Source organism: Artemia franciscana, chromosome 13 (genome assembly GCF_032884065.1).
Source record: "Artemia franciscana chromosome 13, ASM3288406v1, whole genome shotgun sequence".
NCBI classification, from domain to species: domain Eukaryota; kingdom Metazoa; phylum Arthropoda; class Branchiopoda; order Anostraca; family Artemiidae; genus Artemia; species Artemia franciscana.
In genome coordinates this window covers 16655366-16682840 of record NC_088875.1, presented here as the reverse complement: position 1 = coordinate 16682840, position 27475 = coordinate 16655366, and the positions used below count along the sequence as shown (strand labels likewise).

The following is a 27475-nucleotide window of genomic DNA, read 5'->3' as shown; positions in this document are numbered from 1 at the left end:
GAGAAGTTTAGATTAAATTGGAAAAATATATTGTATGAAGGACACAATAAACCTTTTGAATTATTATAACTGAAGACAAATCGATTTAAGACGGTTTTATGCATTTAAAAATATGATTTTCCAATTACTTTTATGCTTGTTATTTATTTATAGTAAATTAAGTGATCTATAATTGCTTATCATGACAATAATAGTCTAATAATATATATAGCCTAATAACAATAAATAATAATAATAGCATACAATAATGATATTTAGTAAGATTGTAATAATAATAATATAGCATAATAATAATACTATAATTTATTATAGTACTCTTAATAACGCTAGTAGTTTATAAGAACTTGACGGTAAGCAAGGTTACTTATGCGGTGTAAATTAAAATGATTGCTAAAGGTAAAAGATACGGTGTTAGACCATTAAAGGCCAAACTGGCACTGGCAGTGCTGACCTCCATTTCAAGACCCTTCAGCCAGGAATTGTAATGGGGGGCTGGGGGCGAGCCATCCTGTGGCTGGCACACCCTTTCTGCTTACCTCTGCCAGATTATTACAGCTACCCATTTAGAGTTGGGTTGACTCTGGCTGAGCTTACAAAGGCCACTAGAATAGTAGCCTAATAGGCGACTATTCTCCTCTAGTGTTTGCTGTTGATAGAATGGAATAATTGTGTTTAAATTAATATTGATGAAAATAAAAACAAATCTAATGGCTGCTAGGAGCATTGTAATTGGATTTGAGCATTGACAGCTTTTTGAGCATAAATGAAGTAGAAACTTTGAGCCAAATTTAAAGATTAAAATAAAAACTTCTTGTTATAAGTTTATAACGAGGTTTAGCCTGGGCACCTTCAAAGGAATTATTTTGAATAAGTGATGTTTCAATTAATTTTTATCAAACAGGAGTTTTATTCAGATCTATTCGTTGATTTATGCGAGGATCAAACAGACTGTTTATTTAATGGACTTCTTTTTATGGACCTTTACCAACAAATTAACCACATATTGAATCTTTACTGGAGTAGATAAATAGTGGAGTAAACACAAACAAAAATCAACAATAACATTGCATTAAAAAAATAAGGGCCATTTCAAGGCCCTTCAGCCAGGAAGTGCAATGGGGGTTTGGGGGCCAGCCATCCTTTGCTTTCGCACACCTTTCATGCTTATCTTCGCCAGGTTTCTACAACCACCAATTTAGAGCTGGATCGACTCTGGCTGAGCTTACAAAGGCCACTAGAATAGCAGCCTAATAGTCTACTATTTTCCCCTAGTGTTTGTTGTTGATAGAACTGAATAAGTTGTGTTTAAAGTAATATTGATGAAAGGAACAAATCTAATTAATCTAAAATGTTACTCCAAGCATTAGCTGGATTGAAGGTAGTACTAAATCATGATAAAAGAAGAGGGTATCAAACTGATTAAGCTGAGCGAGGCTTCTGATTTGCTCTTTTTAATAACTGTATATAAACTTGATTTTAAATTTATTTTAATGAACATTTTACTAATTCTCATGTAAATAAGTAAATTTTATCAATAAATTGTATTGCACTAGGTTGCAAATCATTTAATAACATTGCTTAGTGGGAATTTAATACGTATCAGTCTGTTAACATTAGATTATAAAATGTGATAATTTATTGTTCTTTCGATTCTTCGTTCTTTTTTTTGTTTCTTTGCTGAAGCCATGTTTTAATCTTGTGTTTCTACTTTTTGCAGTTTCTCTTTAGTTTTTGACCCTAAACTCCTGTGAAAAAAATAAAAATCACTCTTTAGCTGTAAATGATTGATTTTTCATTTAGTGCTACAGTAATTCAATTCTAAGAGAATATCCCTTGATGGTTTTTACGATTCAGTGAGAAGACGAGATAGAAATTCTGTTTTTACCTGTTTTAGTACAAATTACGGGGTTATTATAGTATATTTGGGTAGTTCATTTATCGATTCGGTTAACTTCTTAAAATAAAAAAATAAAATCTTTGTGTTTGTGTTGGCCTACTATGGAGGTATGTATTATGCATATATTTGGTCAATTCGATTCTAAAAGATTGAGTTGCACTCAAGTTCCAAGCTTCTGGGAGAGGGTGTGTGTTGTGTGTTGATCCTTATATTTTGAAATTTCTTTCAAGAAATTTTAAATTTAAGTGAACAGTCGATTAAGCTCTTTGGTATTCAAATTTTACCATTTTAGGGAATTCAGCAAATCAATTTATCTTATGAAAGGTTTTTATCATCTAAACTTGTGTGACAACTAGAGTGTCATAAATTTTGTCACAATATTTTGACGAAATTTAGTGCAACATTCGATAAACTTATCATTCACCACTTTTGTTCTATTACAGGCATTTTGTGTTTCGTAGCATCGCATAATTTAGAAGAAATAGAAGATATTATGAAAGCTCTGTCGAATGTATTTAAACAGAAGCTACCGTCTGATTCTCCTCAATTGTCGGCGTTACATTCAGCTGCACTAGCATCGTGGAGCCTTCTATACACATTACTACCGTCTAAACGAGTCTATGATTCTGCAGAAGCGTAAGTTCTTTTTCTTCTCTGAAACTGAAGGTACTTGTGTTGGAGATGGCTCTGTAGGTAGCTGAAATTTCTTTAAATTATTCAACAAAATTAATTTCTTAAAATTGTGCTTTGTTTGTGTGTAATTGAATGATTTCTGAAGGAGGAAAGGAAAACTGTAAGAAATTGTTTGAGTGGTGGATTCTATTTTGTTCCTCAATTCTTTAATCCTTTCGCCCAGACCATTTGATAATTTAACTAGATCTACGTTGCATTTGCAACGTGAGGTGTTACGGCAATGTTTTTTCAGCTTCGCCGAGCAAAGTGTTGCGAGAGCAACACTTTGGTTTTGTTTCCTCGCTTCGATTAAACGCTGAAGTTGTTAATCTGTAAGGATCTTAAAATAAACAAGTCCCCTAAATGTCTTACCACTGGAACCAAATTGGTCTTACCGTCAAATACACCGAAAACAAATAATAGGTACACCAACTAGCAAAAGTTGCGAACCCCTTATTACCGAAGATGATTATGAGCTAACAGCCGACTGTTGCTTAAAACTCCCCTATATGTCTCACAATTGGTATGGGCCTATATTTGGTTTCAGTGTGTACATTACTACTGAAGTTGTCAACCCCTTTAAACTTTCTAACTTGTACATCTCATGAAGGATTTTTTCTACCAAAAAATGGATGACATATACTTTGATCAGCTCATCAAGAGCTATCGACTGTCGTCGAAAAAAAAATTGTCTGTCTTAGTTCAAAAGTTGACTTTTTTGCCGTAGGCCAGGTTTCTAACGTCATCACTTTGAAAGGAGCAAAGGATAAATTCTAATTTCTTTAGCAATGAGATAACTTTTAAAGTTTAAGAGGCACATCTGATACCGTTTCTCTTCTGCAATCCCAAGTGCAGAAAACTGAATGATAAGCCCAGCTGAAATCACGAACAGAAATGGGTAGAAACAATAGATGGCAGCACTTCCGGACCGTGGGAAAATGCCAGTTTTTTGTTCCTGTAAATTTTTCTATTTATCACTCAAAAAAGATATATTGGCTGTAGGGCCGGGTAACTGCCGCTTATATTTAACACTTATCGATTTTAGTCCATCTTCGATTTAAAACTGGTGCCTGCCTGCTTGCCTGCTAGAATGGACTTTCCACTTGAAAGCAGAAACATGGTTTCATGAAACCAAAGCTAGACTGCATAACTTCAGATACTTCTCTCTGACATAGGCCATAAGATTCCACTTACACTTCGCACACTATAGGCTCTGGCTCAATGACAAGCAAAAACCATCCACTGGCCCCAGGCAAGAGTTCTACGAAGCTTTCCAAAATGCAAAGTCATATTCATCAATCCAGCCGAAGGTCCACACTTTCAGCAAAAACTGCAGAGGTTAGGCCCTTACCACTTTCTAGGAATAAGCTGAAATCGGGGTGCTAGGAAAAAAAAACACAACAAAACCAAAGTGTTGCTCTCGCAACACAATATATTTTGTAAACTAGGTTACTTTCTAGTAACTTCTTCTTTTCTTTTTATTTTAGTAAAAAATAACAACAAAAACAGAGACTTTAAGACACTTTTTAAAAGAAGAATTTCTTTGCTACATTTAATAAATCTGTTGGAAATAAGAAAACATCTGCAAATTCTTCTATACGAAAAGTTAGGTTCAATCCCACTGTCGAGGGCTATAATGAGAGAAGGGTTAAGATGGCTAGGGCACTTTCTTCGGATGAAGGATGACATATTTCTGCGGATGAAGGATGACAGATTGCCGAAGATTATTCTTTTCGACCAACCGTTTAGGGTTAAACAGAAAGCAGGTCGTCCTCAGTTTGGGTGGGATGATGTAAGGAAATACTTAAGTGAAATTGGAACTTCTTGGAGGGTGTAAAGAGGAAGGCTATCAATAGATTTGGACGGAGAAGAAACGTGCGTAGCTGTGTTGGCTTCGGGCAGCTTGGTGCGCGGTGAGTTGTTAGTTGTAGTAGTAGTATAAATTCTTCTACAGAGTGTGTAAACTGCTACACAATTTGACTATCAAATGGGGAAAATCAACTAGTGCAGCAATCATTTTGACAGCATCCTGTGAATATTTTGGGCCTGTGGTGGCACTGGGGGTGGTCGCTGATTGGTGATACAGGGCCGAGGTTCAATCCCAACAGCCAATGCTGTGCGTGATTCCGTATTTTCTTCTTCACCATTTCAGAAATAAGCAACTTGCCAGTTCTAAGCTAGATCTTCCCATCGCTCACTTCATCACCACTTGAACTTAAATATGCGCCTCGAGCAAATATTTTCGAACGCTGTCGATATTTTCTTTGTGCGTACTTCGAGTTTCCAGCGCTCACTAGCATAGAACGAAACTGAGCTGGTATTGCTGTCGAGGAGACGCAATTTTAAGGGAAGAACGTGCTCTTTCAACCTCTAAAATGAATCAAATTCGCTAAAGGTGGTGTTTGGCATGTCTATTCCTCTCTTTATACTGGGTACCTCAAATTCTAGCTGACCGTTTTCTTTAGCTAGAGTTTTCTTAAAACTACCATTACACGTATTGTCAGAATCCAACTCGCTCTGCTTTATTGCCTGCTTCTTCAAGGAACTCTCTGACCTTTTGTTTTGTACCTCGCAGAAGTTTTCTTGTCATCAGCAAAAGGTCAGATAAAAGTTTTTTTTCTGGCTGTTACTCCAAAGCAAATCTCTTCCCTAAAAAACAGGCATATTATCCTAAAACATCATTAAAACTACATTGAGTAAACCGTATTTTTCGTAGAAAGGATGTACATAGTGGCTATATACACATTGATCACGATTATTGTTATTATTAAAGGCAGACTTGCAAAACTGAGTCAAAGCTTGATCCCCAAAGGCCCATTACCTCTACCCCCTCCACCTTAAAAGAAAACAATAGTCGGTCGTTTATTATTGCACACCTGGGCGAAATATTTTGAGATAAAGCATGTATTGTCTTTTCCCTCTGCAGAAGAATTTCCTTGGTAGTGTCAAGGCGTCTTCCCTATCCTGAGAACCCTATCTGCCAACATCAGATCGGTTTGGGCAGGTAACGCTTGTCCCTCAAAAAGGGAAAGTCACCACCCGCCAGCCATCAGCGACAAGCGGCCCTTGATCCTCAGAACCGGTACTAGCAAGAGAACCTTTCCTTTGCCTCTATATACCTATTAGGGTATCTTTATTGTGTCACAGACGGCGCTTGTCCTGGGAATTCCCCCCCCCCCCCCGTAGCAACGACAAAGATGTGCAATTAATTATGCGTAATGTGGGGAAACTTAAAGGGTCCGGAGCTCGCGTTGTGTCTGATCTTCCTCCCAAACTTAACGATATCAGGAACAACCTCCTTGCTAAGGCTAAAGGTCTGCGCGAAGCTGGAAAATGGGAGTCCTCCAGGATCAAACAAAAGGGAGCGGATCTATGGTTAGAAGTATGTCACCTGAACTCTGATAAGTGGATAAAATACGATGACCAACATGAAGCTTAATATTTATTATTGAACTCCAGTGAAGATTATAATGATTATTTAAAATGTCTATTATTCCTTTTAAGTGACAACAGTTGAAAGTTCTTCTTTTTTCTTTTCTTTTTTTTTGATGGGGTTTGGTCAAGATAAGTGATGATTTTTGCTGTTAGTATGGGTTATATTTTAATTTGTAGGGAGATATGTATGTGTATGTGTATATGTGGGTATATATATATATATATGTGTATGTATATGTATATGTATATATATATATATTTGTTTCTTTTTTTTTCTTGTCGTCATCATGGTTTGTTTAAAATTTAAATACGATCTAGCCGTAATAATCATGGTCCTTTTTTTTGTCTTTTGTTGTCTTCTTTTTCTTTTTCTTTCATTATTTTCGAGTTCTCACTGGTTCAGTTGTTTTTGCTACTTTAAGACTCAGACGGTATGCATTTTGCAAAAGTTTCTGCTAGCTCGGATCATAATTCTGATTTTGCACATTGGATGATAGTTGCATTGGGGATAGGCTGAGATACCTTGAATCTAACCCTTTTGATTTTTCCATATTCCAGAGCCATGATAAATTTTCAGGAAATAAGATAAATGACGGTGGGCTAATTAACTTTCCAAATTGTAAATATAAATTACCTTCCGAAGTTTCTGATCTTCCCAGTACCGGTGTTGTGAGAACAGGATTTTTAAATTGTAGGGTTTTTTTTAGTTCACAGGATGATCTTATTGATGTAGTTCATAAATTATCTTGTCATGTCGTTGGATTCTGTGAGACTTTTCTTACAGACCTGACTCCTCAGGTTGTTTTTCCTGGATATCAATTTATTTTTAAAAACCGACTGACTAGGCGCCAAGGTGGTTTAGCAGTAATAGTTAAAGAAGGTATCTCTTTTCGACGCATTGCAAATCTGGAAGGTTCTCATGAGGAAATGCTTTTTGAAGTAATGGTGACTGAAATTAGTCTTGGAAAAAAAGATGTTTTTTTTTGCGTAGTATACCGACCGCCTTCTTCTCCAGTCAAATCTTTCCTCTCTAAACTCCATGATTTTTTGCATCAACCCCATTTTCAAAATAAAGATGTAATCCTTTCCGGAGATTTCAATATTGACCTTCTAGAAACTTCAAATGAATCTTCTGTTGAGTTATTGTCTTCTTGCTTTTCTGCGTGTCTGCTTCCTACTTGCCTGATACCTACAAGAATTTCACCTAGTTCTGCTTCTCTCATTGATAATATTTTTACATCTTTACCTATTCAAGCAAATTTTGCAGTTTTAAGTGATATATCGGATCATTTCCTGCTGGTTTCAGATTTAGCTTTTACTTATAAAATACCACAGGTAAGTAAGGAACGTCAAGGACGGTTAATAAATAAAATAACATTAAAGCACCTGAATGAAAGCCTTGGACTATTGGATTGGCAGGAGGTAATATCCACGGAGGATACAGATATGGCAACTGATAATTTTCTAAGAAATTTCAATTGCTGCCTTGATTCTAGTTGCCCATTTGTTACAATTAAAAGTTGCAGAGAAAAATTTCCTATAAGGCCATGGATAACGTCTGGAATTTTGATATCAGTTAAGAAAAAAAATCAGTTATTTAAAAAGCAGTTAAAGAATCCAACTGATTATAATATTAAAAATCTTAGAATTTTCAAAAATAAATTAACCACAATGATACGTTTGTCGAAACAATTGTATTATAAAAAGTCTTTCGAAGAAGCTCAAAATTCTCCTCGCAAAACGTGGTCTTTAATTAATTATTTTATAAAAAAAGAAAGTAAGTCTAATTTTCCTGAAGTTATTAGTTTAGAAGATGGTTCGACTACTAATAAATCGGAGAAAGTGGCTGATATTTTGAATACTCATTTTGCTAAAATAGGAGAGAAAATTGTTTCATCAGTAATGAACCAGTTTGATTCACGTAGTAATAAACATTTTTCTTCATACCTTCCGTCTCCTCAAAGTAATTCAATTTTTCTCGGGCCTATTTCTCATTCTGAAATAACAAAAATAGTGTGTGATCTAAATCCAGGTAATTCAGCGGGAATTGACGGGTCTAGTTCTAAAATTGTTAAAGAAATACTGTCTGCAATAATATTACCATTACAGCATATAATTAATCTTTCATTTAAAACTGGAGTTTTCCCATCTGCTTTTAAAGAAGTGCGGATAGTTCCGCTTCACAAAGGTGACTCTCCTGAAAATCCATCAAATTACCGCCCTATTTCTATTTTGTCAGCATTTTCTAAAATACTTGAGAAGGCAATTTATAAGAGGTTTGATGACTTTCTTAAATCGTCTAATTTCTTCACAAATTTCCAGTTTGGTTTCCGGTCTGGACACAACACTGAACATGCTACCGTTGCTCTCATCCAATATATTCATGAATGCTTAGATAGAGGTGAAATTCCAGCAACAATATATTTAGATTTTAAAAAAGCATTCGATACAATATCCCATTGTATTCTTTTTAGTAAATTGGATAATTGTGGTGTGCGTGGACCGGCGTTGGATCTAGTTAAATCTTATCTTGATATGAGAAAGCAACGATTAGATGGAGGCAATTTTCTCTCTTCACCTGTACATCAGTCTTCGAAGGTTGGGGTACCTCAGGGCTCTGTCCTAGGTCCTCTACTTTTTTTAATTTATATAAATGATTTTCACCGCGCTTTTACATCCCCGTGTCTCAACACACATTTTGCTGATGATACGGCAGTTTCAATTTCTGAAAAGAATGACGAGGAGTTGGAGACAAAACTGAATACTGCATTTTCTAATGTTCTTGATTGGTGTTCTTCAAATTTTATTGCTTTGAATGTATCAAAAACAAATTTCATAATTTACGGCAGAAAGTCAAATATCTGCCCTCGTATTACCCGAGTTACTTCTTCAAAGTATCTATTATCAATATCTCGGGTGAAAATGACAAAGTACCTTGGACTTGTGATTGACGAAAGCTTATCTTTTAAAACACACATTCAAAATCTACGATTAAAGATTTCAAGGTATGTTGGTTTAATGCGAAGGTTAAAGCTTTGTTTGCCCTACTCTGCTTTACGAAGTATTTATTTTGCTCTGATTCAGACTAATATTAATTATTGTTCTCTAGTATATTTATCTACATTTAAAAGCCATATTAAACCAATACAGATTTTACAAAATAAAGCCCTAAGAATCCTTAAACTTCTTATTCCATCACCTATTGAACTTCCAAATAAGTCTTCTACTGCATCTTTATATACTTATCTAGATATACTTCCAGTCACTCAACAATTTGCTTTTGGAGCAATTCTTTTCAAAATCAATTATGACATTAAGAAATTACCGCCATATTACCTCCATCAAAGTTTGTTCTCCCAATCACAAGATTTACATAATTATAACACTCGACAAAAAAAGGATATCTACATTGACAAATATAATACTGAGAGATCTAAATTCGCTCCGTTTTTGTCAATAGCTCGGTGCTGGGATGCTCACAAGGCTCTTATTGATAAATTTTCCTCTATCCATTTAATAAAAAGGAAACTTAAATTTCATTTAGTTCAGGATTATTTTTAATTAATTAAGTATCTTTTTAGTAAGGCAAAGTTTTTGTATGGTTCGTTGCTCTGGGTGATTATGGGCCTCTCAGCTATCTTCCAGTATTAATTTATATTTAATAATATTACTTTCTTAATTTCTTCAACAGTATTGAATGATCCTGAGCTAGCTGCTACTTTCATACTATTGTTGTGTTATTGTATCTTTGCCGTCATGTTTATCTTTGTATTGTAGTGTGTTATTATTTTATTCTTTGTCTAGGCCTAGTTTTTCGAGCTTGTCTCCCCATGGGCCTATGTCATATATATATATATATACATGTATGTGCGATTAATAAATAAATGAACTTGAACTTGAGTGGCCGCAAAAACCGGGTAGGACGGCCACTGACTTGGACTCGACCGGATTTTATGTAATAGACCTTTATTTGTTTTTACTACCCTCTGGAGCACCAAGAGAAGACTGTCAACATTACCGCATTTATCACGGCGCATAATATTTCATTTCAACGCTTTCAGCCATAACCCCAAAAATTAAACATAATACTAAAACATGTTGTAAAATATCATGTAAAAAAATAACAAAATTTGAACTTACTAGAGGAAATTGACTAAATAAGGTGTAACCAAAATTAACGAAAGAATGAATTTTTTTTTATAAGGTTACAAAATATAAGTAAAAGAAGTAGATAATAATCTACTTCTCCTCTGCTAATCTCCTCTCCCTACAAAATTATCCCTTGGGTTGAAAAGAGCTTACTGCAGCTAAATAAATTATGGCGAAATCACTTATCCAGAGAATTACTTATAGAACAAATAATCTGATATTTGATTTATTTTTGTCTTTCAGGAATGTTACAATGCTGTTGAAATTATTAGAATCTGGTGATGTCGATCTGCGAATAACGGCTGGCGAAGCAATTGCCCTTGTCTATGAAGGAGCTAGAGATTTTGATGATGAATTTACTCTTGCTAATGATTCAGAAGGTAATTATTTGTTGTTCTTTCCCGTTATACCACAAATAGAGGAATTGCTTCTAAAGAATCTTGTGACTCCAAGGTTTTATTATTTTTACCAGTTTAAATTTTCACACAGCAGAACCAATCAAGTATATTTAACTTTTTTTTACTGGCTTGAAACTTCACTTATACGATTCTAAACTAATTCGGTTTTAAAAAGACAGGGATATTTGCCTCTCTAGATACAAGACGTAATGTGATTGGCTCACTTTGCGTCATAGATGTAAACCAATGAAATCAAAGCATTGCCATGGAAATTTACGGACATTATCCCTCTTTTTGTCTTAGATTATACCACCTTAGCAATGATTGTGGCTATCAGGCTGGTGAGACTCATTAGCTCTTCTCTGTTGGTCTCCTGCATTTATAGCCCTAGATTATATGAAAATTTTAAAAAAAAGCTGGAAATTTTACTTAAAAAATGCTGCAAGTATCAAGGAATTATATTTCACTGTTTTTTTTTTTTTTTTTTTTTTTTTTTCACTTTTACATGTTAAGTGTAGAGCAGTGGTTCCCAACCGATTTTGGGCCATGCCCCAACTAGGTATTTTAAAATCTTGATGCCCCCTCGTGATATTTAAAATTTTATTATTCAAAATTTTACACGTATTCACCTGAACGAAGCTTAAAAGGCCGTTAACTTTGGTATCTTGTTTTCTAATCGTCTTCAAGTCCATATTTTATACTAATGAAAGATATTGTCTGAATACATCGCTTTTTATATAATATCATTGCAATACTATCTTGGATCTTTTACGTTATTCATATGAAAAATGTTTCAAGATTAAGGTTCTAAAGTATAGTCAGCAGAAGGGTACACTTTCTGCCCATGGGCCATCAAAATATTGCCATGCCCCACCGACGGAGCCTGCACCCCACATTATGAACTACGGATGTAGAGAGTCTTCTATTTTGCGACATATCTTGATTCTGCTAAATGTGGTTTTGATGTTATTGACCAGCATGATCTGATTCTAGAGACACTAAGAAACTGAAATCTTATTTTCCAATTATATAGTAATCGTTAAGGCGTTCCTAATGACTCTTGAATTTTGAGATTCGATTGTTTGTAATTTATCATAATTTATTAATTTATATTATTTATCATAATTTATTAATGCAAATTTACTTGTATTAGTACATTAGTAAGTCAATACTACATTAGTAAATTCAGTAGAATATTTGAGTCACTTTGTTCTTGTTGTTAGAAAAGAGGGGGAGGGGTACATACGGAATCCCTGGATATATTTACCATTTTCTTGGAATCGGGGGTCTAAAAAAAATATAAGAAAATCAGGATATATTAGGAAATTTTTAGTACTTTCCTGAATTTTCTATTATTTTTAAGACATTAAAATTTATCTAAAGTTATTGCAAAACCTACATGTTTGATAATTTTGACCTAAAGCATTACTAAAGCATTAAATTAAGTATTATATGTGATATTTATTATAGTTAGGGTATTTAGCGGGATTAAAAATACATAGGTAATAAATGCACAATTTAAAATAAGTCTTTAAGCATTGGAGAGGGGGCTATTAGAATAAATTGCTGGAGTCAGAAAGAAGTGAAGCTGTTGAATCAATTTTGTGTCTCTACAAATCCAATTGATTAATTACTGACAAGTTTTTTATTCTGTTGTTTTATAGACCAAATGTTGCCCCGCATCTCTGTCTCCTAATATCGATGCCAATTTTGTTTTGATAACTGGCTGGTGACCTAATGTTAACCCTTTAATTAATGTTAAAGCTTCAGAGAAAGAACGCTGGACCTCCCAACTGCTCGCACTCTCTGCTGTTCTGAAAAGCCAGCGTTACTTTAAAATGCTAATTTCAGACATTGAACTTTGTCCTGTGGTGGCAGCATTTATACTTTCTACTAGCGACATATATCTTTTCTCACTGCTTTATATGCTTATGATATTCATTCTTTGATATGTATCGTAACTCCAGACAGTTTCAGAAAAATGCAAATTTAACTTCAATATTCCTTCTAAACTCTTCTTTTATTCAGAAAGCGTGCGAACCCCCAAAGTTTTTTGCCATTTTTTCCTGAAGACACGAGGCTCCCCGAAAACATATTTTTTGGGGAAATTAAAAATCCTGGTAAGCCATAGCTTGCAACTGGAAGGATCTTGCTAGAGTTAATTGTTTTGACTCTTTAAAAATGTCTTTTTTCTGATCAGACTTAGTATATTGGCTTGTTTCTTCTTTCTTTTTTTTCTTTTTTTTTGTTAACTCGAAAGTGTGAATTTGGCCCTTCTAATCTTGTGAAAGAATTAAAAAAAAATAATGTTATCTTACATACCATGGTTGCAGACTGTTAATTTATTGATTTATTTACTTTGTGAATTATGACCTCTTCCATCACTTCAGGGGATTCTCTCATCACATTTAGGGGAAATTAGAAAATTATTTTTGGGGGAAATTAGAAACCCTGGTAAGCCATAGCTTGCAACTGGAAAGATCTTGCTAGAGTTAATTGTTTTGACTCTTTAAAAATGTCTTTTTTTTCTGACCAGACTTATTATATTGGCTTGTTTCTTCTTTTTTTTTGTTAACTCGAAAGTGTGAATTCGGCCCATCTAATCTTGTGAAAGAATTTTTTGAAAAAAATAATGTTTTCTTACATACCATGGTTGCAGAATGTTAATTTATTCGTTTATTTACTTTGTAAATTATGACCTCTTCCTTGACTCGATAATTTAACCAAAATTTTAATTAGACATAGCGAAAAATTTGAAAGGAGTGCAGGTTTTTTAAAGCGACTGGAAGTCTTTATATAACCAAGAAAAAAGTAGTTGATGGCATTTAATATACCCAGCTAGCTTAACGTTATTTTTAAAAATCTAATTAAAAATAAATGGTTTTTTTTTCTTCTAGTCTATTTTTGTTTTACTCTATGACAATAATAATAATAGTTTATTTATGCCCTCTATACATACATGGATGTATACAAAGGAGTATAGGAAATAAATGAAAAGAAAACTGAAAAATATGAAATTACACTTGTAACGAAAAGGACGACACTAAGTAGCTCATAATACTCATAAGTGTATAATAAGTAGCTTATGATAGCTCATTAGTGCATAACATGAAAAACACTCAGAAAACATAAGGCATAAATAGCTATTTTATTACAGCTGTGGCGACAAAACTATTTTTCCATTAAACAAGACATTTAAGGGGAAATTTTATTCTATTGTCTCTAGATCGTCTAAGAAATCGATCGTATTGTTGATCTATTTTAACAGTAATATCAAATATTCAAAATTTTCGTATAATATACTGATTTCTTGACCATAGTGGAATTCCAAGAAAATATTTACAAAACCGGAAAAAGTACACGCGTATACGCTTTTTATTGCTTCTACTTAAAAACTTAAAAAATGGAACTATGAAAAATACACGAGGTGCAAACATTGAATTATAAATTATAGCAAGTGTTTGTTTATCAAAACGACCTTTCACTCTGACTAGCAGGCCATAAGTTTTCCCAATACATATGATAACACCAACTACCCTATAGCTTTAAATGACGGACCAAAAGGCAACCCAGGGTAATTAGAGGAATATTTATTAAAAATATTCAGTGATCCCACCCTAATTGAATGATGCTGGAAATTCCTATTATTATTTGCAACTAGGAATTCTGTTTTAGTAGGTTCAATCTCTAATCCTATTTCTCGTAGATGAGACTGCATTGATATTAAATTGTCCGGAAATAACAAAATATCATCAGCATACGACAAATGGCTAATGTTGATACCGTCAATCGCATTTTGGGTTAGGTACCACGTGGCTGTTCTAATTGCGTTATGAAATAAAAAGGGGCTAAGAACTGACCCTTGTTTTACTCCACGACGTAAAGAAATTCGTCTGAAAGTCGCCCTCCCGAAAAAATTCTCATAGATAAATTACCCTACCAACCCGTCAAAGACTGGCCTATAAATGGGTTCATTCGACTACGCAACAACGATAAAAAAGCGTGGTTATGCAACATACTATCAAACACTTTTGAAATATTTACTTAGCGCACAAATAGCTGTTCTTTAAAATTATGATGGTGTTCCAATATTTCTAGAAAAATTGCCTGTGCATTTTCAACCCCTACACCACTTCAAAAATCTAACTGATGGTCCCATGCGTCACATTATGTTGATTATCTGGTCCTTGGGCATTGCAACATTTTAGTGATATAATTTGAATCACAGCCGAAGACGGAGAAAAACAAACTAGGTTTTTATATGGGTTCAACTTAAAAAAAGGCTTATTACAACTGAGAAAAAAGGCTTATAAGGAAAGGAATTCTGATTCTACTGAGAATGTCATCCAATACGTACTGATACAAGTTTACGTCTATCCTATCCCAAATCTGTTTCTGAAACCATTTTGGACTACTACGAGTATGGCAAAATTTGCCACGCTACCTGAATTATGAACATAATCCAGTTGATGGGGGGTTGGACGAAAAAACTGAAATAAAGTGTACATACCATCGTTCTAGCGGGATTTGGCTGATAAATCAGCTGTTTACTGCTTTAATCTATTAACCTCATTATAAAGTAAAGTTTGGATTATTCCTAATCTTGGTTGATATATCTTTTACTTGTTATTTCTTCCATGTTGCCACTAACGTTATATATTTCTTTTTTGTTGATTTAGCTATCTGCAAAAGGGGGGGGGGCATTTCTCGGTCGGTCACACTGATCTCAAATATGATACCATAGCTGATGTTTTTGTTTTGCTTCACCCAACCCAGGTTTAACAGACAATCCCTCTTTTGTGTATTTCTATGCACTCTAATAACAGGAACTGCAGCGGAAGCCGCAACTTCCATAGCATGATCCATTTCAGTATAATACATATCTGATTCGAACGAATGAAATTTTTGAGACTGGGATAGGAGGTGAAAAGGAATTCTGATTTTACTGAGAATATCATCTAATACGCACTGATATAAGTTTACATCTATCCTATTCCAAAGCTGTTTCTTAAACCATTTCGGACTACTACTACCAATATGGTAAAAAATAATTTAAAACAACAGACACTTCTAGGTGAGAATGATCATTAATCGAAATTTCGTCTGATACTTTAACAAGATACTTTTAACGATTCAAGATCTGAAATTATAAAGTCCAAATTTGCCACGCTACCTGTTCTATATGTGCCTATATCTCCGTTGCCCAACATGGTCAATTTTATCCAAGCATCCTAAATTTGAAATAAACTCGCGCTGCTTAGTGGGGTTGGAAGACTTAGTTGGGGTTGGCAGGCAAATTACTGAAAATGACAAGAACTATAGCATTTTCTGGCTTAGAAAGAAACGACCACAAATGGAATATTCACTTCAAAAATATCACGACAGATTTCAATAGTCTCTATAAACGCATCTTTTCCGAAAAATTTCGCTGCTAGTTTAACAACAGCATCCTTATCTGCCTTGTTAATAATTTTTCTCTGTAGAAAGTTCAAAACCGGACAAATATACACTAAGTCCATTTTACAGGGCACGAAAACTTACTTCCCCATAATCTAAATGATATTCAAAAATCATAGTCCGTATTCAATCAAGCCGTCGGCAAGTTATAATATTTTGTTATCAGAAACTTTGTAATATATCGTAATTTTCTTACTTTCAACAGTTTTGCTTATTGTTTAATTAAATGCAAAGTATAGCCCAGCTTACGCCCTCACAGGTCAAAGGTTGAATGAAACCTGGCCAACGATGAAATCTATATGGGCCAATGATAATTTCGGGCCACTTTTGGGAAAAGGGTACAGTAATTAATCCCATTTTTTTTTGTTTTTAACTTAACTGTGTTCTGCATGCTAACATAAGACCTAATGATTATTTTATATTATTAAAAAAATGACCCGAATAGCGTATGCCCACAAAATAATCCGGGGACGAGGATCAAATGAGCCTGTCTCTCCACACTATGCGCATGCGCAAAAAATTGAATTGTTTTAGTGTGTACAATTAACTGGAACCCTTGTAATTAGTTTTTGACTTGACTTTTTTTGCTGGAATCGATCAATGTGTATTGGTGCATTTCGTGTCTAGGAGGCTGGAGGCAACAGTTTAGCTTTCCAGGGATTGGACCTAGCTATGATTTTAGTGAATATACTAAAGTGTTAAGTTGTACTGATGATATTTGGAATTCATTTTTCAGATAAGAATACTGGTGATCTGGAGTCAGAACTCTGCAATATGCTCAAATCGTTGGCAACTGATTCTCAAAAGTTTAGAGCGAAAAAAGATAGAAGACAACAGAGGTCTAGCTTTAGAGATGTCCTTAGAGCAGTTGAGGTAATTGACCGTATACTAGTTTAAGCTGATCATCCGATTAAACCTCCCATTTCCTTGTAATCAGAACACTTTTGTAGAAGTGTTTATTTATTAGGATGTTCAAAAATGAATTTGACATCTGAAATCCATGATCAAAACTCCATTTCCCAACTTTTTCTATGAGTAAAAAGGATATAACACAAGTTGGAGAAATAGAAAACTTAGTTAGTCGGAGATATAGGAGAAAACAGGTTTTACCTATCAATAGAATTTACTTAATTTAAAGATTTTGAACCTTAAATCTAACTTAGAAACGCACCTCAAGAATATGCATAAAAATACAAGAAAAACGAAAATACATAAAATGTGATAAATGGTGCTCTTTAATATTCAAGAAATGCTTATAAATTACTTATTTTAAATGTAAAGTAAAACGTTTAAGACTTAAAAATTAGGAACATCACTTAAAAATAACACTAGATCTACGTTGCATGGGCAACGTGAGGTGTTGCGGCAACCTTTGCTCGGCTTCGCCGAGTAAAGTGTTGCGAGAGCAACACTTTGGTTTTGTTTCCTCGCTGCGACTAAACGCTGAAGTTGTTAATCTGTAAGGATGCTAAAATACATACTAGGTACACCAACTCGCAAAAGTTGCAAACTCCTCATTGCTAAAGATGATTGTAGCCTTACAGCCGATTATTACTTACAAGTCCCCTACATGTCTTACCACTGGAACCAAATCGGTCTTACCATCAAATACAACGGAAACAAAAAATAGGTACACCAACTAGTAAGAGTTGCGAACCCCTCATTGCCGAGGATGATTATGAGCTAACAGCCGACTGTTGCTTACAACTCCCCTATATGTCTCACAATTGGTATCGGCCTATTTTTGGTTTCAGTGTGTACCTTACTACTGAAGTTGTCAACCCCTTTAAACTTTCAAACTGGTATATCTCATGAAGGAATTTTTGTACGAAAAAATGGATGACATATACTTTGATCAGCTCATCAAAAGCTATCGACTGCCGTCGAAAAAAAAATCTTTCTGTCTTAGTTCAAAAGTTGACTTTTTTGCCGTAGGCCAAGTTTCTAACGTCATCACTTAGAAAGGAGCAAAGGATAAACTCTAATTTCTTTAGCAATGAGAGAACTTTTAAAGTTTAAGAGGCACATCTGATACCATTTCTCTACTGCAATCCCAAGTGCGAAAAACCGAATGATAAACTCAGCTGAAATCACGAACAGAAATGGGTAGAAATAATAGATGGCAGCACTTTCGGAACCGTGGGAAAATGCCGCTTTTTTGCTTCTCTAAATTTTTCTATTTATCACTCAAAGAAGACATATTGGCTGTGGGGCAGGGTAACTGTCGCATATATTTAACACTTATAGATTTTAGTCCATCTTCAATTTGAAACTGGTGCCTGCCTGCTTGCCTGCTAGAACGGAGCTTTCCACTCGAAAGCAGAAACATGGTTTGATGAAACAAAAGCTTGGCTGCACAACTTCAGATACTCCTCTCTGACATAGGCTATATAACTCCACTTCACTTCGCACACCATAGGCTCTGGCTCGAGGACAAGCAAAAACCATCCTTTTTGGCCCCAGGCAAGAGTTCTACGGAGCTTTCCAAAATGTAATGTCATATTCATCAATCCGGCCTGAGGTCCACACTTTCCGTAAAAACCGCAGAGGTTAGACCCTTACCACTTTCTAGGAATAAGCTGAAATCGGGGTGCTAGGAACAAAAAAAAAAAAAAAAAACACGACAAAACCAAAGTGTTGCTCTCGCAACACAATTACATATTATTATTAGTGCATATTATGCATATCCATTTCCGTGTAACCATGACCGGTTTATAGAAGCTTTTTATTTATTAGCATGACCAATAATGCAATTGACCTGGAATGCTTAAAAGATCGAAACGTCTTTATTTATTTATTAGAAGACCGTTCCTCGGTAATAAGAAAAGGACAGATCTGAAAAAATCAACATTACATGAGCGAATCAATGTTAAATTTTGTATTTACTCGAAAGATTTTCATATTAAGTTGATCTCAGTAAGTATAGGAAGAGGGGGGGGGGGGGTCAAACAAATTCGCGAGTGGCCTCAATCTTTTTAAGGTTGGAATTTATTGAAACTGGTTCTAGTAATTTTATCGCTAATCATAAAATCCCCTTTATTTAGTTTATTTGATGAGTAAAATTAGATATATGTATGTATATATGCAGAATTGAAAGAATGGATTCACGACTTTTAAGCTCAGCTATCCAAAATAAAACACATATAGGTTTTTTCCTTTTAGAAGTCATGTAACTAGTGCTAAACATATCTACCAATATGATTAGTAGGTTTCTGTAACTGCAAATAATCACTGATTTCTAGGTCGGGAAAAAAATTGTGTAATTGTGTAATTGAAAAATTGTGTAACGTTATAAGAAAGATACGGGAAGCGGGATTTTTTTTTCCTTGTAAGAGGAGTGGAGCTGTTGTCAGAGGAATGTTCTCCAGGGAAAGGATGATGTAAGGTTTGAAAACTATGGATTTTTACTTTCTAACTTTTTATGTTTTTTCTGGGGGATGGGAATGGATCATCCAAAAAAAGTGTTTTTCGGGGTAAAACTGTCGTTTGCATTTGAGACTTTTATTCTCATTAATTTTGTGTCATATTTTGTTTCCGTGACTTTAAATTAAGTTTAAGCTAGTGAACATTTGTGTTTTCTAGTGCTAGGAAACGATTGGTGTAACAAATATACCCATCTATTCTGTAAAATATAAAAAATTAATATATTTTTCCATCTATTCTGTCACTTGTCTTTGTCTTGTCTTACGCTAATCCGAAAGAAACTAGCGAAAGAAACCTGTTCTACAGTGCGTCAATGGGTGAAGAACTTGAGTTAGGTCGCTATAACAGAAAAGTACCCAACTGCAAAACAATACAAAAAAAAGTATTTATGGTGTGTCTGATCAAGCAGTAAGTGTTAACCGTGTTGCCGAGAATTATCTGAAAAACAATAAGAGAAGAACCCGTTGCTAGCCATCCTGTGCCAGAAGTTTTGCTAATTTATATAATGCTTAAATAAGTTTTATTTTGTTCTGTAATGTGACTTTTCTTTTTCCTTTATTATGCTCGTTTCTTATTCCATTTGAATTTTTGGGAAATACTCATTGAACTTACTGAACTCAACTTACTTATTTAAATTGCTGTAACAAATATACCACAGAAACAAGTATTGAGACAATCCGTTGCTCTAAGACCATGACACTGAATAAACGTGTGAAGACCATCTGTTTTAATAATGTTATAATATTATATGCTTATGATATTACAAGACGAAAAACACAATGTTCCAACAATGGTATATGTTTTTATAATGCACCTGACAAAAGAACAACAACTTTGGCAGTTTAATGTTGTGAAGATTCGTTTGTAAGTAAAGTATCATCAATCTTCTACCATGTTTCTTAGCCTAGGAAGCCAAATTTTGAGAGACAAAAGGAATTTTTATAAGGAAATGTTATTAAAATGATGGAAAGCTCATTGTTATTTTCAATTTTATGTTGTTTGTTTTTAGGAAGGCGACACTCCGGATGTACATATAAAATTTGGTACTGAGGTTCTAGTACTCGACTCCTGGTCACGAAAAAAGCAATACGACGCCATTTGTCAGGTAAATGTCAGCATACAATCGTGCATTCCCTTGACATGGTCGATGATAATTTTACTTGAACGGATTTTTCAGGGTTTTTGATGGTTGTTTTTTTCCCCTTTCTAATGCTAGAATGTTCAAGTTGCTCGGCATCTAGATTTGGTACTATTTTGGTCTTCAATTCGTTATAGGGAGGGATAGGGATAAAGTTTAAATGTCCAAAATAAGTAATAAAAAAAAGTTTTGAGTTTATCATATTTACTAGCAAATATTGCAAATATGAAAGCCGGGAAGTTGTATATAGAGAAGTAAAGGTTATAATTTTGCGTTAGTTTTTTTTTTATTCATTTATTTTGTTCCCCAGTTTTTACTCGCTCGGACGAAGTTGTTAATTTTTTTTTTTAATTTTTTTTTGGAAAGCGTCCAAAGGAAGATCATTCAACTCATTTGATTATTCAACTGGAAGTCTAATCTAGAACAAAGCCGTTCTTAGTCAAAGTATTCTGAATCAAATCAAACTTTTAAATCAAACTTTGTGTGGTCAGGATATTTCTTAAAGAATTGGGATAGAAAGTCAAATTTTAGCGTAAAGAGATAATTTTCTATCACGAAGTTTGGATTGATTTTGTTGTTAAGGCCGTGATTAAGTGAACTTGAAAACATCGAGCTTCAAAATTGGAGTTAGGTTAGCCTTCTGTCTTTTAATTCTCTAGAGACCGCCGATTGTCAAAACTTCGAATAGCACCAATTATCAAGTCTTGTGAAAGGTTTTGATAGACAGCTTCCTTTGGTGAGATGCTTCAGCCGAGAAATAGTAATATATTTGGCTGGGTCTTGCAAAGCTTGGTTACCGACCAAGGGAGAAGAGAAAATGAGCAAAAGAGCACTATCATTCTCAAGCACAAAATGTCTATGTATATGCAACTGTGACGGCATGCATAGAGTGCATTTTAAAATTTATTGTTTTTTCCACTTTTTTTTCCTAGGGATAGGCTATTTAAAATACTTCAGTTAATTAATTCGAAACTAAACACCGAACTTAGTTGAAAGCTTTCTTCGAGGATTCTTAGAAAACCAAAGGTTTCTTACAAATTAAATTAAAAAAAATGACTGAAAGTAAGGAGTCTTTACGCTGAAGTTTTTTACTGTTTTAAACAATAGAGTTAAGAGAGTCAGACTTTAGCGTGAAGAGCGGGGCGTTGATAAGGAAGCAGCCCCTTTCATATATGAAGTAATTTCTGTTCGTTCCATGTTTTAATGTCACTCCTTACTTTAAGTTAAAAAACCCTTGTTTTTATTTAATTTAATTTCTGAACGTTTGTTAATCAATGCATGTTTTGATTTATGCTCTCCGCAGATGAATAATTAAAACGAAATTTGCATATTTTTTTTTTGGCTAAATGGCTTTCTCATAGTTTTGATCGAATGATTTTCAGAAAAAAAGGAGCGGGGAAGGAGGTCTAGTTACCCTCCGATTATTTGGTCACCTAAAAAGGCAACTAGAACTTTTAATTTCTTACGAATTTTTTTATTAGTAAATATAAATTTTATTAGTTAATGATATACGTAACTTACAAATTAACTTACGTAAGGAACTTCTGTATTCTCATATTTTATTACATATATGAGGGGGTTCACCCCCTCGTCAGTACCTCGCTCTTCACGCTAAAGCTTAAATTTTGTCCCGATTTCTTAAGAATGACCCCTGAATCACAAAGGCCATAGAATAAATAGTTGAAATTTCTAAAAATACTTTAGCGTAAAGAGCGAGGTATTAGGATGAGGTGAGCCCCTCATATGCGTAATAATTTCTGTTCCTTTTAAGTTTTAATGCTGCTCCTTACTTTCAGTTGAAAAAACTTTGTCATATTTATTTTTTCATTGTTTTTTTTAAATAATGCTAGAAAATCCTGCGCTCCCTTCATGGAAATTTTCTTCCCCCATGAAAAGTTCCCCCAGCATATCCCTCTCTTCTCAACCCCTGCCCCCAACCAAATGAAAACGCCCCTGAAAACGTCTGTACACTTCCCAATAATCATTACTATATGTAGGCACTGGTCAGTGTTTGTAACTTGTAGCCCCTCCCACGGGGACTGTGGGGGAGTAAGTCGTCCCAAAAGACATAGTTATAAGGATTTTCGACTACGCTGAATAAAATGGCTATCTCAGAATTTTGATCCGGTTACTTTGGGAAAATAATTAGCGTGGAACGGGGGCCTAGGTGCCCTCGGATTTTTTTGGTCACTTAAAAAGGGCCACTGGGTCGATTCGATCACCCCTAAAAAAAAAAAAAAAAAAAAAAAAAAAAACACGCATTTGTGATTTGCCTTCTGACAAAAAATACAAAATTCCACATTTTGGTAGATAGGAGCTTGAAATTTCTACAGTAGGGTTCTATGATTTTTAAGGGTTGTTTCCCCCTATTTTCTAAAATAGAGCAAATTTTCTCAGGCTCGTAACTTTTGATGGGTAAGATTAAACTTGATGAAGCTTATATATTTAAAATCAGCATTAAAATGCGATTCTTTTGATGTAGCTATTGGTATCAAAATTCCATTTTTTAGAGTTTTGGTTACTATTGAGCCGGGTCGCTCTTTACTACAGTTCGTTACCACGAACTGTTTGATAAAGTTAGAGGACAAGCAATATAAACAAAGGTATTTTATTTCAAATGACAATACAATTAAGTATGTAAATACAAAGAAGGATAGAATGTAAGGAAAATAAATTTTCCTGTTACCGGTACTAGACGATTAACCTTATAAGTACGGCTCTCGTATTGGAAGCCCCCGTGGAAATCTGGGATCAAAGCATCCATGAAGAATCCTTTTAGCTTGGGGAAAATCTTATCGGTCCAAAATCCTGGATCGCGGTCTATCTTTTCAATATAGAAGTCTTTCTGGGTAAAAATCATGAAAAAGCAAGTATCTAGCTGAGCACATTCAAGCTGACATTGTACTTGGTAAAAGTAGTTATGGCCTCGTTTGAGGTTGACCAGTCCATTCTTTCCAACTTCCATGCAACAGTCCGCCTTAGCCTCTTTTTGATTCTTTATCCACTCGCCTATCCCCAAATGTTTCGCAGTTGCATACCTCGCTTTGATTTAATTTTCCCCATGATTTCAGCTTTGTTTGCACAACTTTACGGAACGCTCCTGACTATTTCTCATTTCTAGGTTTCTTCATTGCATTGAAATAATTTATGAAAATTTGACAATCTATTAACAAGCAGCTGATTATACCAGCTTGTCATTTTGGTCTCTAGGGGGTATTATCGGCGATCTGAAACGATTTTTTCTGGCAACCGACTTGTAAAAATTTCAGGTAGCTGAAAATATTCTATGGGACGGTTAGAAAACAGGAAAATACATCGAAAAATGGTTCCAATCATCTTACAGGTTATTATCTTCTGCTCATGATAGTACCGATTTTGTTCCAAAAGCAATATCCTTCATAGAGTACACTTGTGAAAAAGACCTAGACATTTTCTATGATTTCTAAGCAATTAGAGGAAACAGAGCAAAATCCTTTCAAACATTTTGAAGCATCTTCAAGAAGCTATGGCCTGATATTAAAAGCGGCATCTTCCGCCAATGAATACTTGAGTACTTTTTAAATATAAATTTTCAATTTAACATGGGATTTTCGAGTTCTATCAGTTCACTTAATCACGGCCTTAATGCTACCTTATGTTGACTGCTATTTTTCCTCAGATATTCGTCGAGTTTTCTCTTTTATCTGCTCTTATATTCTTTGGTTTTTCTCTTTTGGTCTGATTATATAGCCCGTAACCTTTTCACCTTTTGTTTGATAGGGTGGTTCTTTTCATTTTTGGTTTTAAATATTTCTGTTACAAGTTTTGTAGTTTTTTTTAGTTTTGATGAAAACTCCCTTTAACGCATTCCTTTATATCTTGCTTTGCGATCCAATTCCATTTTAGTTTTGGTGTGAGTTGTGGGTTCTCTTTGTAAATCGCTTCTATAGTTATTTGTTAAATTCTCTACCAATTGGAAACATAATGGGAGAAAATTGTTTAGGAATTTTGGTTACGAAATTTAAAGATTTGAAAAAAAGCAAATATCTTCATTTAAGATATAGTTATATAGGTTTGTTTAACCTTTTTAGGACCCTTACACTTGTTTTGAAGTTTGAAATACTGTTTTAAATACTTGTTTAAACTTGAAGTTCATGCTCATATATCCCCAGCACAAATAATCCATTTACGCGGGTTGTTTGTAGCAGTTTTTTGTTCGTTAACAATTCTATGTCTATGAGATTGGAAAAAGTTATTAATAGCAACTGGGACACCGTAAACAGGCCTTAAACTACCTGAAGTTACGGTCGAAAAGGAGTGGTAACTGATGAGAAGAAACTCAAGTTTGTGTGAGGAAAGAAGTAACAATCAGCACCATCTAGTGCTGAACGGAAAAATCAAGCTTCACCGCCACTTCCACTCTTATAAGTTACCTATACTCTTGGGCCAGAGATTGGCGAAATAATAATTTCTCTTGTTTCGCAGATGCAATTTTTAAAAGTGCCTTCGAGTAAGGAATCAGACGAAAAAATATATAATTAAATTTTGATATGAGATTAATCGTTTGATTCAAAAGTTCGAACTTTATTAAACTAACGTTAAGCTATTTTTGCGATTGCTAATTTAAAAATTAAAAGATTAATTATTTTATTCAAATAAATATTTTCTGTTAGTTTTTTTTTTTTTTTTTTTTTTTTTTTTTTTTTTTTTTTTTTTTTTTTTTTTTTTTAAGAAGCTTAATCTTTGGGACTCCATATTGAAGTCAAACTAAAAGCATTCACTTTAAGCCTACTCTGGAAGCCTACTTTATTTAGTTTTCTTCTAAAATAATATAATTTAATGGTACTGGGAGAAACTATATAGAATTTCTTTTTAGGTTCTTGGATCCGGTATGAATCTGCATTTAGCCGAAAATGAATTTCTTAGAGATATATTTGACCTTGGACCGCCAATGTTAGTGGGTGGAGTTACGACCAAAGTATCGAAAAGCGAAAGAGTAGGTCAATTTTAGAATACTTTCTAGACTTCTGTATTTATGTTACATGAATTATTAAATAGATATAATTAAATGTAATACAGATTAATTCAATTGAAAGATTGGTCTATAATACGTTATGAATGAAGAATAAACCTGTAAAATCAATAAAAATTGAATTTGAAATAAATTGTAGGCTTATTAAGGTCACTTCTGACAGAAGCTGGTAAGTTTTGTCGAGCTTAAACGACCAAGTGACGTCGTTATATGAAATCCAGCTGTTTTGTTGTGTGGAAAACGAAATTCTTTGAAGTCTCCATAGAGAACTTTCATAATAAAAAAGGCAACTATATCATTTGGCCAATGCATCTTAGTATTACTAGAAAAAAAAATATCAATAGTACGTTTTCGGAAGATTATTTATCTATTTTAAAAGCAATTTTTCTAGCCGGAGAAATTAATTTATAAGGTCCATCTGAAATATAGAAACAAATTGAATGTTTACCACCGAATGCGATATTTTATTAGGTGAAAATGAAATCTGGCTCAAAGAGTATGGGTAATTTACAAGAGCGGGAACTGGCGCTAGTGTCGACAAAAACAGCCTTCAATGCCATCTAACTTTTGGCAACATTGCGTTTTTTTAGTGCAATAATGAGAATAATTAATTTAATTTACGTAGTTTATAAAATTAGTTTAGTAATGAGCGTCTGATCTCAGTTCTTGACAGAAAAATTATTAAAAAGCTTGAAAAAGCGACGATTTGCCAAAGGCTAGATGGTGTTGATGTTTTTTGCCGACACTAGTGGTAGTTTCCACTCTTGTAAGTTACCCTGCCTCTTTGATATGGCTGCCAAAGCAAAATTTGGCCTCTTCCAGAACTTAGGTTTAGACTTAACAATATTGGTAAGCACTACCAATTTCATGTCCACTTAATTTTGATCCAGTTACCATTAACTAGAAATAGTAAACTTGGAGTTTATCTTGTGATGAGTTTTGTGATTACTGCAACTAGTGTTTGAAACTCTTGTTTGAGTATAAATAGTGTTTAAGTAATGTCTCGAGTTTTGTCATACGTGCAAGTGCAATTAACCATTATTAGCCAATTAGCCAAGTGCAATTAGCCATGGCCACAACTATTCGATTTTAATTCAAAATCAACAGCTTAGCTCTACTGTTTGTCTCTGACTTTTAAAAAGCTAAGCATTTACAAGTACGAATAATTAAAACATCTTCTGCCAATTATGCTGTCAAATAAAGGGATAAAAATTGATGAACTAATTTTTTCATACTAGTTTGTTACAACGGCATCTGTTGAAATTTTGAATATCAATTCTTTTCGATATTTCAAATTAAAACAAATTTAATGATGAAGTGACAGAAGTCCCCATTGTGAAAAAATAGTTTTAACTCTTATTTACTTGTACTTGAATTTGGATACTTAAACGATTGCATGTAATTATCACAGCCATAGCCATCGTCATACAAATTTACATGCAAACTCGAAATATCACAGAATCAAACTACATCTTAAAGCATTTAAATATCCAACTTAGTAATAAAATATAGGTAAATAAAAAAAAGTTCAAATTTAAAACAACTTAAAATCAACAACGAATAAAAAGAATAATAAACTAGAACAAACTTATATGTACAATTATTGACGAGTGAGTGTAGCATTAAAAACCTTGACGAATGAGGGAGCAAAACTATTTGCGTAATGCATGTGTTATGTTGTTACCGACTGAATTTTAGGTACCGGTTTAGCTACTTTCGCGGGAACCGTTGGTGCTAAGGTAGATAGTGGGTAGAATTTCATGAAGCCATGGACTGGACAAAATACCGAAACCAAACTTAAAACACGATTTATCACGGCGTGCCGAAAGAGAATATAAGCTGGGTGCAGCTTACCCTGGCGAGAGGACGGTGCAGATTGTTGAAATCGGTGACAA

General features: G+C 34.2%; 1 protein-coding gene and 1 long non-coding RNA gene across 3 annotated transcripts in view; one reads left to right on the top strand and one right to left on the bottom strand.

Annotated features, from left to right (window-relative positions):
* The window catches only part of LOC136034595 (uncharacterized), a 254523-nt gene that overhangs the window by 203172 nt on the left and 23876 nt on the right, over positions 1 to 27475 (bottom strand). The gene's annotated exons all lie outside the window — the stretch shown is intronic.
* The window catches only part of LOC136034582 (interferon-related developmental regulator 1-like), a 62463-nt gene that overhangs the window by 32647 nt on the left and 2341 nt on the right, over positions 1 to 27475 (top strand). For both annotated transcript variants that reach the window (XM_065715835.1, XM_065715836.1), the window contains 5 exons: positions 2341 to 2533; positions 10397 to 10533; positions 16745 to 16881; positions 20441 to 20536; positions 25425 to 25544. In XM_065715835.1, coding sequence (XP_065571907.1) covers positions 2341 to 2533; positions 10397 to 10533; positions 16745 to 16881; positions 20441 to 20536; positions 25425 to 25544 — 683 coding nt within the window. The remainder of the gene's footprint in view (positions 1 to 2340; positions 2534 to 10396; positions 10534 to 16744; positions 16882 to 20440; positions 20537 to 25424; positions 25545 to 27475) is intronic.